The following is a 15,490-nucleotide window of genomic DNA, read 5'->3' on the forward strand; positions in this document are numbered from 1 at the left end:
TGTAAAGTTGAATCAGGTTGCTGAACTAGGTATCTCAACCTCTACAATAATAATAGTAGTAGGAGTATATATAGATAAGAGTATAACAAAACATCAAACCCTACCATAGCCACCTGTAGGCTGCGCAAAAATAACCCGCGGATTATAGATATCTGTTAGTAATCTGTTTCATGAGTTATCTATTAAATCTATAACCCACCCGGGTCTTATAAATTATATATTAGGATTTTGAAATAATTTATTGATTTATAAATAAAAATATTTTGTATAATTTATAAAAATTATAAAGATTTACTAAAAAATATAAAAATAATTTTAAAATTTGAATAAATGTTTTTCATAAATAATTTATTCATTTATGAATTTATATATTATTTTATAGATTGATGGATATCTATATGTTACGAGGTTTGCCGTCTAGATCATGTGGAAGTGCTCTAAACTCTCGAGATGATTTATAACTAAGTGTCAAGCAGGGACTTAAAGTAATGACAATAATTTAATTCGTAACTAATAGTAGAGTATACTAAATGATTGATCTTAAGCATAAAGCTCTATATAAAGGAAATCCATCTTGATTATATAGACCTTTGTATTCTAGCTTTAATGACTCTAATTAGATTCTCTAGAGTTAGAATACAAAGATCTATATAATCAAGATGGATTTCCTTTATATAGAGCTTTATGCTTAAGATCAATCATTTAGTATACTCTACTATTAGTTACGAATTAAATTATTGTCATTACTTTAAGTCCCTGCTTGACACTTAGTTATAAATCATCTCGAGAGTTTAGAGCACTTCCACATGATCTAGACGGCAAACCTCGTAACATAGTGGTCGTTTTCAGTATTCTAAGGGATAAATTATTTGTAGGTTGATTATTCAGATTCTTCAATTATCCACTTCACAAATAGATTATCTATAGGTTACCCTTCGATGGTAATAATCCGCCCTGCAGAGCCCTGTTTTGCAGCCTAGCCACCTGGGCACACAAAATAATAATTAAAATACAGTAAATAAGACGGCTAGGAGCTTTGTAGGCTTCTAACAATAATAAATGGAGGGTGGCTGGCCTTATTCGACCGTAGCTAATACAGGTTGGGGAGATTGAAAGCCTCAATCTTCTAATGTTTGAATGGGGGAAGTGAAAACTAATACTAGGGAACCAAGCCCGCCTTACAGATACTCTCGTATTCAAATAAAAGGAATAACAAATGAAATGTAATGAAATTTGACATTGGGGTGATTGCCCAAATTGACTAAATTGACCAAAAAAAATAAAACAGAATAGAAATCTAGATACTTAATTTAATCGAAACTAAGATTTAATTATATAGATTAATTGTCTAGTAGAACTAGATATGAATCTAATAAATATTAAATCATATAAATTAGTTGTATAAGATCTTATATAACATATATTAACACAAGAAAATATCAAATTAATTATTTACTTAGAATTATAAGAACTTAAAATTGTGGTGATAGAGGTTTTAGGTCGGTGCTTTAGCAGTAACAGGAATTGAGCTTTTACAACGATTTTTTCCTTTTTCTTTAAACTCTCTCTTTCTCTCTCTATAACTATATATACATTATCACTAAGAACGATTAAAAATCAACAAAAACCCAAGATTGTTATTTTTTTCTTTTGTAAAACTCATTTTTCACTCATAGCTCACTAGCAAGGATTCAAGATGAGAAAACAAAATTTAAATCTAAGTATTTTCCTTAATTACTCACAAGTCATATGTGTGAGATATTACTATCAGATTAGTCAGTCAAGTGTATAATATCATTCTATTTTATATATATATGCATCGATCGTTAGGTTGAACTCAAGCTATAAAAGAAAAGGAAAGAAAATCCATGCAATTTCCTACTGGGAAAAAGTTTGAAAGAAAAAAAAAGAATCTTCCCGATCAGTCCTTCCATCATATATACCTCCATTCAATCCTGCCACCAAACGGGTAAAAAAGCTCGGGACGAGAAAGTCCAGCCGCGCATAGGTGTACTAAGACGCAATCTAGCATGCAGTTTAAAACAAATTTCCATCCCTACCAACCAACTAACCAACCACCTAGAAACACCATCCGTCGTAAGAGAGAAGACTACTAAATCTAAGCAGCAGCAGCAGTATTAACCCCTCTCTCCTTACAATACTTCTCGACCTCCTTCTCCAACTGATCCTTCTGTCTAAGAACCGCCTCCATAACATCCTTGACACGTTCCTTCAACTCACCCATTCCCTCACCCTCATTACCCATCTCCTTCCAGATCCTCGTCATCTCGCCTAAAACCGCACCAAGTTGATTGGGCAACCAAGTAACGATTGGAGAGCCACCTGTTGCAACAGGATGCGAGGTTTTCTTGAGAATGTATTCACGGGTGAAACACCAATGACGCCATCTGAAATCACGGACTTGGTCCATGCAGAGGAGGTAGAGAGCAGTGGAGGTAGGAGAGGAGAGGGCAAAGGATTTAAGATCAACGGCTAGAGAGGCATTTTGGATATGCTCGAGGAATTGGCGATGGTTTCCTGGGCGGTAAGAGCGGAAGTCTTTGAGGATGGAGGTCAATGGGGTGGTTGGCATGGGTATTTGGAGGAGGTTATCCATGAGTGGGATCTAAGGTGAGTTAGTAAGGTACTTTTGTATAGTGGAGTTTATGAAAAGAGGGAAGAAGAACATACCATAGAATCATTAGCACCAGATTCACCACGGAAACTCAAAGGTTCCTCAGAGACACCTTCATAGATGACACCATGTGGAAACATGGATTGACTGGTAATACCAAAGATGAATGTTCTGAAAGAGGTATAATCACCAGGCTTCGATTTCTGCCACATGCCTCATGACGTGTCAATTTCAGTCGTCTAACAATAGAAGAAAGTCAAAGGGGTTAGAAGTAGGAAACATACCTTCCATAACTGCATTAACCTTAGTCATTGCCCCCAAGACCTTTTTCATGCCTCCCTCGAACAAATCCCGATCATGCTTCTCAACTGCTTCCAAAGCACTGACAACACCATCGACTAATGGTCCGGAATTGGAAACCATATCGACGTGAACGAGAACAAAGCCAGCTTCACTGGAAGTGTGATCAAGACCATGTTCAAAGGCACGGATGAGGCGAATGTTGTCATATTCAAGGCCTTTGGCTGGGTCCTCAAGGCGATAATTGTATAGAGCGTAAGAGCCAGCATACTCCATGAATGGTTTGAAGCCAGCACTATAGAGGAATTATATTAGTAATTGATGCGATGAGGTTTGAGGATAGATGATTCTAAGTGAAGAATAGTATCGAAGATGACTGGTCATAGATGATATGAAAGTGAAAAATATACATACAGTTCAGCACACCTGCTAATAGGCAAACTAATAACCCTAGGTAAAGTCTGTCTACCCAGTCCATACTCTTCACCTTTAAGAAATCTCTCATGGCAAGGCTCCAAAAGATACGCACTAGCCAAGAAACTGTAGTCGCGATAGAGAGCATTCATAAGTGGTAAGTTATCCTGATACTTATTGATAGCACCAGTAAGATCTGGAAGCTCATTGAGAACTGTCTCTCCAAGGGTGAATGTAGCTAGGAGACCTGGCTTTCCATCAAGAGTCTTAATGGGCATACGTTGGAGAATAGACTCCAGAGCGTCAAATTCGGAGGGAAGACTGATGATAGGTTCGGTACGTGGAAGGAAACCTCTGGTTGTTGATACCATGAAAGCTGGCAATGAGTTGTCCTCCGGTTTGGTATCCCTAAGGACTTCGAAATATGGGAGAGCAGCGGGAGTAATTGAACCCATGATGAAAATGAGTTCAAAAGAGGAGCAGAAGACTTGTTATGGAGCAAAAAATTGATAGAAATTGGTAGAGAAAAGTGATTTTAGAGTTCTTGAAGTTTTGTGGAAGTTGTGTTGTTAAAGGGTAAAGAACTTTTCATCAGAAAGTGCGAGATTTCTGTCCTTTTTATGTTCTCTCTTCGTGGCCGGAATGCCTTCCGGCCACAGCAAGGACATGACCTCTCGGTCCTGCTTAATGGGTATTCGCGGCAGATTCAAAGATAAGAGATTATTGTTGAATCGCTGAGAGTATTCACTTGAATAATTCCGTTGTCAAAAGAATATTAAAGACAAAATAGAACATTTTGATGAGAGGTAAGAATCAAAGGGGGAAAAATGAAGATATACCCGACCACGTGTTTGTGTACCTCCGCATTCAACCAAGATTGTGGTACCTAGAGCTTTCATGGAACTATTCATGCAAGCAATATGAATTTCCAGTATGAACTTTCACACAAAATTTTATGTTTGGATAACAAGTGCTTGTTCTAATATCAATGAACGTTGGTATTGATGATGGTCGGTCATTTCTTTGTGTTACGCACGAAACATTTCCATTGATAAACCCTTTATTATGATTGGTGAATTGGCCGGAAAAGTGACCGCGGTGGGGAGTCGAGTAGCGAAGATATTATGAGATAATATTTATCAAATTATTGGTCAAAATTCCTCACGATAAAGCTAAATGTCTAACGAAATTAAGCCGGAACTTTAATGGGAGGGATTATCATGTGATAATCACATGAATCAAACAGCGGGAATTCATTATCTGTCGGAATTTCAACGATCTATATCAAGTGGCTCAAGTTGATCACTTTGTTGGCAATGAATATCTTGCATTAAATGTTTTGTAGGGAAATGACATGTCACATGTAAGTATGAAACTTGTTCAGAGTCTCATCATACCTACCAATGTTTTTCGATGCTGTCGGCTTGATGACAGTCGGTGAAGAGTACGAGTAGTTGACTGGGTATTCTCCGTGGCAACTGGGTATTCTCTTCAAGGGTTTGAACCTTGAATTAGAGAAGGTTTTTTATCGATCCTAAAGCGAAACAGTCATCAAGGACGGTTGTGTGCGCTAGTCAGTATGGGAAAACCAGCTATAAGTCTGCCGCCTCAGCTGCGTGGACTGTATTGATATATATACATATATCTGCTCGGATATGCTTGAACGGTCCAGATTGTCTACTCGGATTGAAAGGGGAAACACGTGGTGAAAGATGATTTATGGTAAAGAAAAGTTAGATGTATTATTTCCATATGAATATCATGCATGGATTCTCCCGGACACCTATCTCTATCATACTACAAATGTTCTGTTGATACTACATACATTCTCTTCAACGCCCCAAAATATCATCACAGCAGACTCTTATGAACATCAACCAATATAAGGAATATTCTCCAACGGGGTAGCAATAAACGCACGGGGCGGCAAAAAATACAACGATCTGCAAACTTCCACCAACAAAAAAATCCTAGCAAGCGCATACAAAAAGAACAATGGAGCCGCACCCCAAGCCAATTCCTTCGGTGTTGCAATTCTCTTGGTATCCCCAAAACATATCATTCCACAATACGGAATAAGGGTATAAATCAAAACGAAAACCGTACACCAAATACTTGTTGACCACCAAAGAATCTGTTCAATTCGAGTTGGGAAGATGAAGTTCCAGGCTGCAACGTGGATGCATCCGAACACTATGCTGCCGAATTCGAACCCTATGAGCCATGTGTCTTCATCGTAGGGATATATCACATCGTTAGGGATTGGGTCGCCGGAAGCGATGGTTTGACATTTGGAGTTGAGCATGGTGGTCGACATGGATGAACGATCTAAGTCTTTCTTCATGAATTCGAGTAACTCTGTCGGAATCGGGCCTTCGTAATGGAGTATCGTGAAAGGTACTCGGACTCCTTTGGGCTTACTCCAGTTGAGTATGTAGATTATGATGGCGCATGTTGAAAAAGCTACTACTGCTATTTCTAGTTGTGCTATTACCAATCCTTTGATTGCACGAACAATGATCTGTGCAAGTATCCATAAGAATTGAGATATCGCGATGACTCTCAAAAGAGTGTCACTTTTGCTTTTGTCGTTTATTTCGTCCAACGTGATGTTTGGAAGCCTTATATGATCACATCTTCGAAGTGAGAGGAGCTGTCTGGCGGTCAAGTGATATGGATTGGGATAACTGGTAGGCTTATCGATGACAACACTCAAGGGCGCAATGTTAACAGGATTCGATACACCATTTGCATCGGAAGAAACGCATCCTAAGGATGGTTCCATCAGCGGAGCTAGAGCTTCTGCCAAAAGAGGGGTTGGTGGTTGATCTGCGAGTATATCAAGTGCCACGCTTGGCTTAGCCTCTACGTCTTGGTCGATATTTGATGGCGGATTACTTCGAACGACGAAACCACCCATATTTGCGAATAAAGTGTGAGTTAATGTCCACTCAACATCATCATCCGCCGCCCAAGGCTTAAACTTCTCAAATTGTTTCCGTGCTACGTCAAGATCACTCCAAGCCTTAGCAAGTAATATCTCCGGAGCAAGTAGAGTGGCTATCATCCATTTAAAACTGGTCAGGAAACCTGTCACTTTCCAAATAAAGTTGTATTTCCAACCAGACTCGCCACATGCTCGTTGCTTGGGTACATTTAGATGCTGAATTACCCATGTACAGACGATGATTGTGAAAAGACAGGACCAGAGGATGTTGAGAGTACCTCGACTGTTGGGTGGTGAGACATAATTAGTAGTTGTAGCTGGAATTGCACAGGTCGTATCAAAGGTGGTATACGCATTTGCAACAACTATGTAGCCCAAGAAATTGTACGTCGCAGCGAGTGAAATCATGGTTCGTTTGGGTTTATATGCACGGAATCAAGAATGACGAGAAATAAATCAAAGGGTGAAAGATAAACACAACAAGACAAAGTTGGGAGAAGGTAGAATCCATATTCTCTGAGGAAGGAACAACCAGGTATAGGAAAGACTTTTCCACGATATATCATTCATCATCACTCCGTATCCAGCCATTGAGAAACACTGCACGCACAACTAAAATATCAGTAATCCCGATCGAGGCTTCTCATAGAGCACCTCAGGAGCGCTGTCTTCAAATACATATACATTTCCAATTAAAACAACAGGCTTTGAGATTCCGCATTGATATACTTCAATGAGCAAAAGCAGGCGCGTAGAGCATGTTTGATGCAATTCTGCCACAAAATAACTTCTGACTATAACACTTCGAAGCTCTTGCTTTCATCGTTCAAGGGAAATCTAAATCTTGAGCCCGCCTTCCGCCCAGCAATGCCCGCTGAACAAAAAACTACCCAATCAAATCTGGGTACATTTTACAATTCAACGCATTATTAATGCATATACTCAGGCCTCGTAATATTTTTAAATGTTCCATTGAGATTTGACAAACAAATGGCCTTTCCGCTTACATACATCGAGCGGCATGAATCGCACGAGAACAGTGTCCTTTCCAGATTTTAGGTTTGAGATACTACCGTTTCATTATCAAAGCCAGATTGGAACGTTGGAAAACATTCCCGAGGTGCGTAGATTTGAACATAATTTATTCATGCTTTGCTGTTTCATTATTGGAATTCGTTCCCTCATTACTACGTACATATATTTCCGATAGTCCTTGACCTTCCATCCTTCCATCCATCCTCCATTGTTTGCCTAGGTCATGGGCTTTCACATCTTAACCTCAGCTGGAACATCGATACTTTCAAGCTTGAGACCCTTCTTCAGTTCACTCTTGCTTGGCATATTCCCTCTTCTCATTAATTCTGATGCCTGCGTCATAATTGGATCAAATTGCATTGTAGCAACAGCAACTACGGTCTCTCCCTTGCAATAATAAGCCACAAACTTTGCTTTCTCTGGCTCTCCTTGTAATACGAGGTCATCCCAGCCGTTGATAGTATTGCCACAATATCTTAGTTGTGAGCCGAGAGCTGACCAGAAGATTGGAATAAATGGTTTTGGCTTTGCAGTTGGTTTGTTGATATGTGTGGCCACGCCTCGCCCTGCATTCTGTGCCACGTTCCAGTGCTCAATTCGTGTTAAGCTTCCTTCACCACCAGGTCCATGGTATGGGTAAGCTGCAATATCTCCAATGGCATAAACATCCTTCAAACCTGAAACAAGGAAATGTTCATCCGTCGTCAATGAACCATCTTTTCTAAGTTCAATCGACTTGTTGTCTTTCAAATATTCGGTTGCAGGACTGATACCGGTTCCTAGGATCACCAAATCCGCTTCGAGGGTTGTGCCATCCTTTAGTTGCACACCACCAACTTTAGTGGAATCAGACGTTGATTGAACGGCTTTTTCTACACCAGCATTCATGTAAAACTTAACTCCATTCCCTTCCAAAGCCTTCTGGAAGATCTTGCCAACTTCAGCCCCCATGACCCTCTCAAGTGGTGCGGACTCCATGCCAACGACTGTAACATCGTTATCTTTGGCTGTGGCATTAGCAACTTCCATTCCAATAAATGAACTTCCGATGATGACAATCTTCTTGTTCTTCTCTCCAATAGCCTTCACGATGTTCTTCACATTGTAAACATTGCGAAGGAGAAAGATGTTACCCAATTCTTTGAAACCAGGTAATGGTAGACTCCTTGGATTTCCACCAGATGCAAGTACCAATTTTGTGTACGGGTAACTAGATGATTAACGTGTTAGTATTGACTGAAATATGGGGCTAGCATATTCATTGGATTTCTCGGATGATATCGGAGAATTTACAACTCCATGTGGATTGCCGTATCAAAAATATGGAGTAGGAAAATACTTACGAGCCACCAGTCTTTGTTAATACATTCTTTCCCTCAAAGTCAACCCCACTGACAGTATCATAGAGAACATCAATCGATCCGTCTTTGAACCAAGCCTCATCCCTCCAAGCAATTTTCGATTCATCATCAATAAGAGCCTTTGACAACTTTGTTCTATCAATGGGTAAGTAACCTTCGTTACTGATGATGGTGACCGATCCCTTGAAACCAGTTTCACGAAGTGCCTCAACCGTACCAATGGCACCACTTCCACCACCGACAATTACGACTTTTTCCTGTGAAACCCCACCAGTAATTCTGATATTTGGTTTTCTTCGGCTGCCCTTGATAGCCTCTTTATCCCCCGACACAAATACTGAACCATTCTTTTCGGACAACTCAAATGAAGGAAGGGCATCGAGAGCGGGAGCATTTTCGATATCTCCACTGGTGGCATTAAAGCAAGCTGCCAACAAAATGTTAGCATATCTTCTTTGTATCTCATATGATGGAATTGCATACCTCCGTGCCATGGACAAGTTAAACGTCCATCTCCAGTCAAAACACCCTTTACCAGTGGGGCGCCATAATGTGTACATTTATGACCTAAAGCTGTAACTTTTCCACCGACATTACACAATAAGACCTTTCCTCCTTCAATACCCTCAACTTCGACTTCTTTCTTCTCCCCTGGCTTCAAATCCAAGGTATTGAGATCCTTGAGTTTATATTGATGTTCCATTGTGATTTTTGCAGTTGCAAAATGCTTTGTAAAGTTGAGAATGCGGGGAACCGAAGCTTGTCGTTTACTTGTAAGATGTCTCAGGGTTCTTGGGACGGCGGATTTGAGAGAGTACATGAAAGGAGAAGAAAAGGATTCAAATGCGCTTGGTGAGAAAGTACAAAAGAAGGGGGCAGTGAAGGATATGAAGTATCAATTTGTGTTGCAGGTGAACACGGCGGGGAAATGTGGTATGATGAGGGGTTGGATTACCGATTGAGTTGAGAAGTACCTACTCGAGTACGCGGCATGGTAATTGAGAGCATATTATTGGACCAAAGAGAACCTTGAGCTCTTTACCAGTAATGTCGTCACTGATTCAGTGGGAAAGCTACGGAACGTGCCGTTTTATTGGTGGAGCTGTCAAGGTTGCTAAGCTCAAAAAAAGCTAGCGCAATTTAAGCTTTATTAATTCTCACTCATCTCACAACCTGTTTTCGATCTATTTGATCGTTTAGAGGGGATCGTACAGAAACTCAAGATCTACCTAGTACTTCAAATTCTGCCAATTCATGATGCATATCATAGTTTAAGCTTTATGTTTTTTAAATTCTCATCTCCTGCTAAATGTTCAACTGCCGCCAAGCTCGTAAGCTCTTGATTATTATCACTTCCTAGGTGTGACTGGGACATGCACCATCCATTGAAGAATCTCATAAATGATCTCTCCAGCCACAATACCAGTAGTTTCAGCCGAATTATCATACACTGGAGTAAATTCCACGATATCTGACCCTACGATCTTCAAACCTGCTTTTGACAGTCCACCTATGATTTGTAACAGCTGGGATGCAACATTAGTCATTGTGAGGTGAGGTAACTGTGAGGACTGAAAAATTACTTCTCTTGTTGTCCATCCACCAGGTTCGATCGTTCCAGTCGCAGGTGCATAGGCTGGATCTAATACATCAATGTCCACACTCAAGTAAACATACTCATCGCCAACGGTATCAACAATCCTTCGAACCACCTCTTCGATACCAAGTTTATCAAGCTCTTTTGCTCGAATATATTTGAAGCCGCATCTGAGATCGTTGTCTAGGTCAAAATGTTGATCCATGAGCGGACATCGCGTTCCTAAATGCATATTGCTATGATTGGACAAAAGTCCTTCTTCGTGTGCGATGTGTAGCATAGTTCCATGGTTAACATCAGTGTACTTTGATAACCCTCCCCCAAGTTTCGCTGGATCCCATGTATCAAGGTGGGAGTCAAAATGTAAAACAGCAACACGTCCCCATGTCGAGTGAAGGGCTCGGAGGATAGGCAATGCTGAGAACAAATCATTATTCAAGGACTTTCAAGGCAAGAACAATGAGATAGACTTACTAATGGTATGATCACCACCTATACTGATGGCCCGAATAGCTTTTCCTTCCGTGTCATTTTTCGGACGGCGCGAATTGATAGAACTCATGCCATTCTCGAGTTGTTTCAGCGCAAGGTGCTTATCAAACGGCGTATTCACAATATCCCCACAATCAACGACAGTAGCCCAGCTACGGAAAGGATTCACGCCATTATCAATACTATTGATAGTCAGAATTTGAGTCCTGATAGCCTATGCAAGAGACCAAACTTGCCTCCACCCGAAATTCGGCGACATCCTTCTGGCCCCTTGTCGTGCTGCATTGGGACCAAATCTTGCCCCAGGCCGATATGTAACCCCAAGGTCAAATGGGTGGCCTACAATTGCCACATCGAATGTTCCATCACTCTCGGAATCGAAACAGTCAGCAGCAGGTAGATGGGCAAAGGTCCCACCTGCGTTGGATATCACATCATCCAGGTCTTCCGCGAAGGTTCGCCATTCAAACGAAGGCTTCAGTGCAACGGGTTCCTCAAATCCGAGTACTTCATGTTGGTAAGGGCCAAAAATAGAAGAGGCAATAAAATTTTCATGTTGGTTCTTGGGATGCTTCAATGGTCGCTGGTACGGCCCTGAAGGAGCAATTGCGGCGATTACAGGGGGTAGAAATGTCAAAAATGGGATGATGGAGTGAACCATTGCGACAACTTAACTTTCACTTGAGATTAATGAGACACCTTTATCTTGAGTATTTCTACCTATATAGGTTATGGCCATTTATACACATATGTTAGGAGCCATGAGCTAATCTTGGGAGAATCATGATTTCTTGATACTTGAGCAACGTCGGGGTTAGTCTAGATCCAGGAAGTCCATGCGACCCCACCTCGAACCCCACCATTTAACCACCGGGTTTTATCTTATCGTCGTCTTGTTCACCTGATATAAAAAAGTATATCCTGCTATTGTATTTTGGCCATAAGAGTCATCCATTGTGGCAGTTTCTAGGCCGCAACCTCTATTTCTCCACAGATCCGAGATTTTTTGGGTCACCGTATACTCGGTGAGGCAATGAGGCTTTGAGCTTACAGCGATTAGTCATGCACCTAAGAAATCCTGACCTTCTGGTCAACTTCAGACGAGGGGCGATACAGCCACCGTACGCAGATTTGTTATCATATCAGAATTATTGTACTGTCGATGGGTGAATCATGTGTATGTATGCAGAGATGATTGGTATTACTGGTCTAGGCGTATGCTCGATTAGTCGTTGTCGCGCGGCGAGACCATATGAATCCTCAGCCGCTGACCATGGAGGGTAAGCGCCAACCAGCTGTTCAACGCTAGGTGGGATGCTGAAGTTGTACAATATGATATAAAGAAGTTCTTCCTTCATGCAGTTTGATTTCTTATTTATATTCATTTCTGTCTCAGCAGCTGTTATTTGTAACTCGTTCCTGTTTGACAATTTACAATACATTTCATGGAATGAGCGATTGAAACATTGAACGAGCCCATTGATTACATAGAACGTGCATTTGATAAGTACCTGGTATTGGGAAGTTAAATATGGCTGTACCACCATCTCCAGGCCTCGGCAAGTTCAGCAAGAGGTTCAACAAAGTGGCTACCCCTCCTTCTCCTCCTTGCTACGACTCTAGCAGCGACGATTCCTCTGACGAGGAGCCTCAATGGGTTAAGAGGCAAGGACCTGGAGGAAATATTATGATTGTTCCAGCAGCGGATGTTAAGAAGTCCAAGCACATCTCTCCTCAAGATGCGATAGATGAATTTTGGGTCAAATTCAATAGCAAGACACCAGGAAAAGGTATGTTATGAACAATGTACTTATGAACTATAACAAAAAAATACTGATTTATGCCTGAAATCTAGCTTCCACTGTCCTACCCAAGAACTTATACACAACAAAAGCTGGTCAGAAGGCATCCAAGCCTGTCACAAGAGGCAAGAATGCCGTTGCATCATATGAAGAAGCGGCAGCACTATGCAAAGCAAAAGTTGCCAAAATCGTCAAAGAATGTCGTCGAGTAAACCAAAAATATCGCGATCCGCACTTCGATATTGAGTTCGATTTGAAGTGGGGAAAAGGAGATTGTCTACAAATGCTCGAGAATACAAGCGAGAAATTAACTCCAACATTCAGTCCTGGGTCTGTCAAAAGAGTCGGTGATATATTCGACAATCCTCAATTTTATGTCAGCGGAGCGACCGCAAATGATATTAGACAAGGACGTGATGGTGATTGTTGGTTCATGGCAGCTCTTTGCACATTGGGAAATAAGCCTGGCTTGATTGAAAAGGTTTGTGTTGCCAGAGATGAGAAGATTGGTGTTTATGGATTCGTATTCCATCGGGATGGAGAGTGGAGATCTGAAATCATTGATGATAAGCTTTATTTGACGAAGCCTGACTACGATGAGAGTTGGATTGAACGTAATCTAATCGAAGATCGCCAGCGTATTAATTCCGAAGAAGATTACCGCAAGATTTATCAGAGTAATTCTGGTGCTTTGTACTTTGCGCAGTGCGAAGATCCAAATGAGACTTGGTTGCCGTTGCTAGAAAAGGCATATGCAAAAGCTCATGGAGTAAGTCCACCGACACGAATTAGGGAAAGTTATTCACTAACGAACCACAGGATTATGCCGCGATTGAAGGAGGTTTTACGGGTGAAGGGCTTGAGGATCTTACTGGTGGTGTGACAACCGAAATCTTCAGCACCGATATTCTCGATAAGGAATACTTCTGGAAAGAAGAATTATTGAAGGTCAATAAAGATTTTCTATTCGGTTGTGCTGCCGGTATTTTCTGCGGTCGTGGTTATAGAAAAGGTATTTATGAGGGTCATGCATATTCAGTTCTACGAGCTGTGGAGATGGATGGACAACGACTTGTCTTACTGAGGAATCCGTGGGGTGAGGGCGAATGGAAAGGAGCATGGAGTAAGTCACACTTCTCACTCATACGTATCTATAGTTCTAACGCGTGGTAGGTGATGGAAGCAAAGAGTGGACACCAGAATGGATGAAGAAACTTGAGCATCGCTTCGGAGATGATGGTTCATTCTGGATGTCCTATGGCGATCTTCTCAAAAAATTTCAAACTTTCGATCGCACAAGACTTTTCACTGAAGAATGGAAGGTTACGCAATCATGGGCTTCTATGGAAGTTCCATGGACTGTCAATTACCATGACACCAAATTTTCTTTCACTCTCGACCATGCAGCTCCTGTTATGATCGTTCTCTCTCAACTCGACAGCCGTTACTTCTGTGGACTCGAAGGGCAATATCGTTTTGAGTTGTCTTTCCGTATACACCAGGCTGGTGAAGAAGATTACATTGTTCGAAGTCATGGTAATTATTGGATGCGTCGCTCTGTTACTGCTGAACTTGAACTCCCAGCGGGTGAATACGATGTCTTGATGAAAGTTAAAGCTTTCAAAGACGGCAGCTCCTTACCAGTAGAAGATGTTGTTCGTAATAACGCCAAAAAACGTCGTGATAAGCTTTCCCGTATCGGTCTTTCTTATGATTTGGCTCATGCTAAGGGAATTGTCAAAGAGACCCCTGAAGAGAAGAAGGCTAGAAAAGAGGCTGAGGAGAAGAGAAAGAATAAGGCGAGAAAAGAAGTTAAGGAGAGATTGATGAAGGAAAAGAAGAAGAGAGTTCATAATGATAACAAGAAGAAACGCAAAGTTCAAGCGAAGAAAATCAAACGTATGGTTAAGGCCAAAGCTAAGAAGGCCAAGAAGGCAGCTCAGAAAGCAGCTGAAAAAGAGGCGAAAAAGACAGCTGAAGATGTTGCTGAGGTGGTTTCAGAACAAACTGCGAAAGAAGCTGGTGATGAAGACCCGGAGGCTAAAGTAAAGGTTGTGGAAGTTAAATTCATTGGAATTGAAGCCAAAGATGATGGAAAGACAAATTCCGATGCCGCACCATCTGATAAAGAATCAGACACTGGGAAACCAGCGATAATCTCTGTGGCCACATCGGAAAGGTCCAGAAACACGACGACTATCGGTGGACCGGTCGACACAGAAACTGGGAGCAAATCAAAAGAAGACAAAGTCATTCAACTCAAGGCCATAAATGTCGATGTCAAATCAGTTACAGTCACAAATCCGTCTACATCCACCTCCACATCAACAGTCACAGATCCGCCTAAAGCTCCTATCGACGAATCAGACGAATCAGACGACTCAGATGACTCAGATGACTCTGATCTCGAATCCATATGTTCTGACATATCAGACATCAGCGTCGGAGTACTCGACGATACAATCGAAGCCGAAAACAAAGTAATTCTACCTGTACCAACCACTACTCCCGAAGAAGAAGATGAATTTGAGAAAGATCCATGGAATGCAGTTTTGGTTGTCGGGCTTAGGGTCTATAGTAAAGAAAGCACAGTGACGGTTAGGGTCAAGAGAGAGAGAAAGTGGGAGGAACCGCTGAAGAAAAAGAAGAAGAGAGATATTATGGGTGAGGAGATTAGTAGTGATGAGGATGAAGATGAAGATGAGGATCCCATGGAGGTTGGGGAGAAAAAATTAGATGTGGATGATTCGGCCGCAGATGCGGCGGATAAGGCGGTGGAAATTGTGGTGGATACTCCGATTGAGGAGAGGATGGTCTCGATTGGAGAGGATGGTGATGGGAAGGACAGGGATAGTGAGAGTTCTTCGGTTGTCGTTGTTTAGATTTCATGGTAGCTTTTGTTGGTAT

General features: G+C 41.4%; 5 protein-coding genes across 5 annotated transcripts; 1 reads left to right on the forward strand and 4 right to left on the reverse strand.

Annotated features, from left to right (window-relative positions):
* Positions 1-2,119: 2,119 nt before the first annotated feature.
* Positions 2,120-3,804, reverse strand: SS1G_00858 (hypothetical protein; the record flags this gene model as incomplete). Its single annotated transcript, XM_001598719.1, has 4 exons — positions 2,120-2,626; positions 2,692-2,849; positions 2,920-3,230; positions 3,362-3,804. 4 exons carry the CDS (start codon positions 3,802-3,804, stop codon positions 2,120-2,122), a joined length of 1,419 nt encoding a protein of 472 aa, XP_001598769.1.
* A 1,418-nt stretch (positions 3,805-5,222) lies between these two features.
* On the reverse strand, positions 5,223-6,704 carry SS1G_00859 (hypothetical protein; the record flags this gene model as incomplete). The annotated part of the gene is made up of 1 exon (XM_001598720.1): positions 5,223-6,704. One exon carries the CDS (start codon positions 6,702-6,704, stop codon positions 5,223-5,225), a length of 1,482 nt encoding a protein of 493 aa, XP_001598770.1.
* Positions 6,705-7,562: 858 nt separating this feature from the next.
* Positions 7,563-9,512, reverse strand: SS1G_00860 (hypothetical protein; the record flags this gene model as incomplete). Its single annotated transcript, XM_001598721.1, has 3 exons — positions 7,563-8,541; positions 8,675-9,119; positions 9,176-9,512. The coding sequence occupies 3 exons, from the start codon at positions 9,510-9,512 to the stop codon at positions 7,563-7,565; spliced, it is 1,761 nt and encodes a 586-aa protein (XP_001598771.1).
* A 529-nt stretch (positions 9,513-10,041) lies between these two features.
* On the reverse strand, positions 10,042-11,442 carry SS1G_00861 (hypothetical protein; the record flags this gene model as incomplete). The annotated part of the gene is made up of 4 exons (XM_001598722.1): positions 10,042-10,218; positions 10,276-10,619; positions 10,764-10,963; positions 11,252-11,442. 4 exons carry the CDS (start codon positions 11,440-11,442, stop codon positions 10,042-10,044), a joined length of 912 nt encoding a protein of 303 aa, XP_001598772.1.
* An 870-nt stretch (positions 11,443-12,312) lies between these two features.
* Positions 12,313-15,465, forward strand: SS1G_00862 (hypothetical protein; the record flags this gene model as incomplete). The annotated part of the gene is made up of 4 exons (XM_001598723.1): positions 12,313-12,571; positions 12,637-13,352; positions 13,403-13,706; positions 13,757-15,465. The coding sequence occupies 4 exons, from the start codon at positions 12,313-12,315 to the stop codon at positions 15,463-15,465; spliced, it is 2,988 nt and encodes a 995-aa protein (XP_001598773.1).
* Positions 15,466-15,490: the final 25 nt, after the last annotated feature.

This window comes from Sclerotinia sclerotiorum, genomic scaffold (genome assembly GCF_000146945.2).
Source record: "Sclerotinia sclerotiorum 1980 UF-70 scaffold_1 genomic scaffold, whole genome shotgun sequence".
In the NCBI taxonomy this organism is placed as follows: domain Eukaryota; kingdom Fungi; phylum Ascomycota; class Leotiomycetes; order Helotiales; family Sclerotiniaceae; genus Sclerotinia; species Sclerotinia sclerotiorum.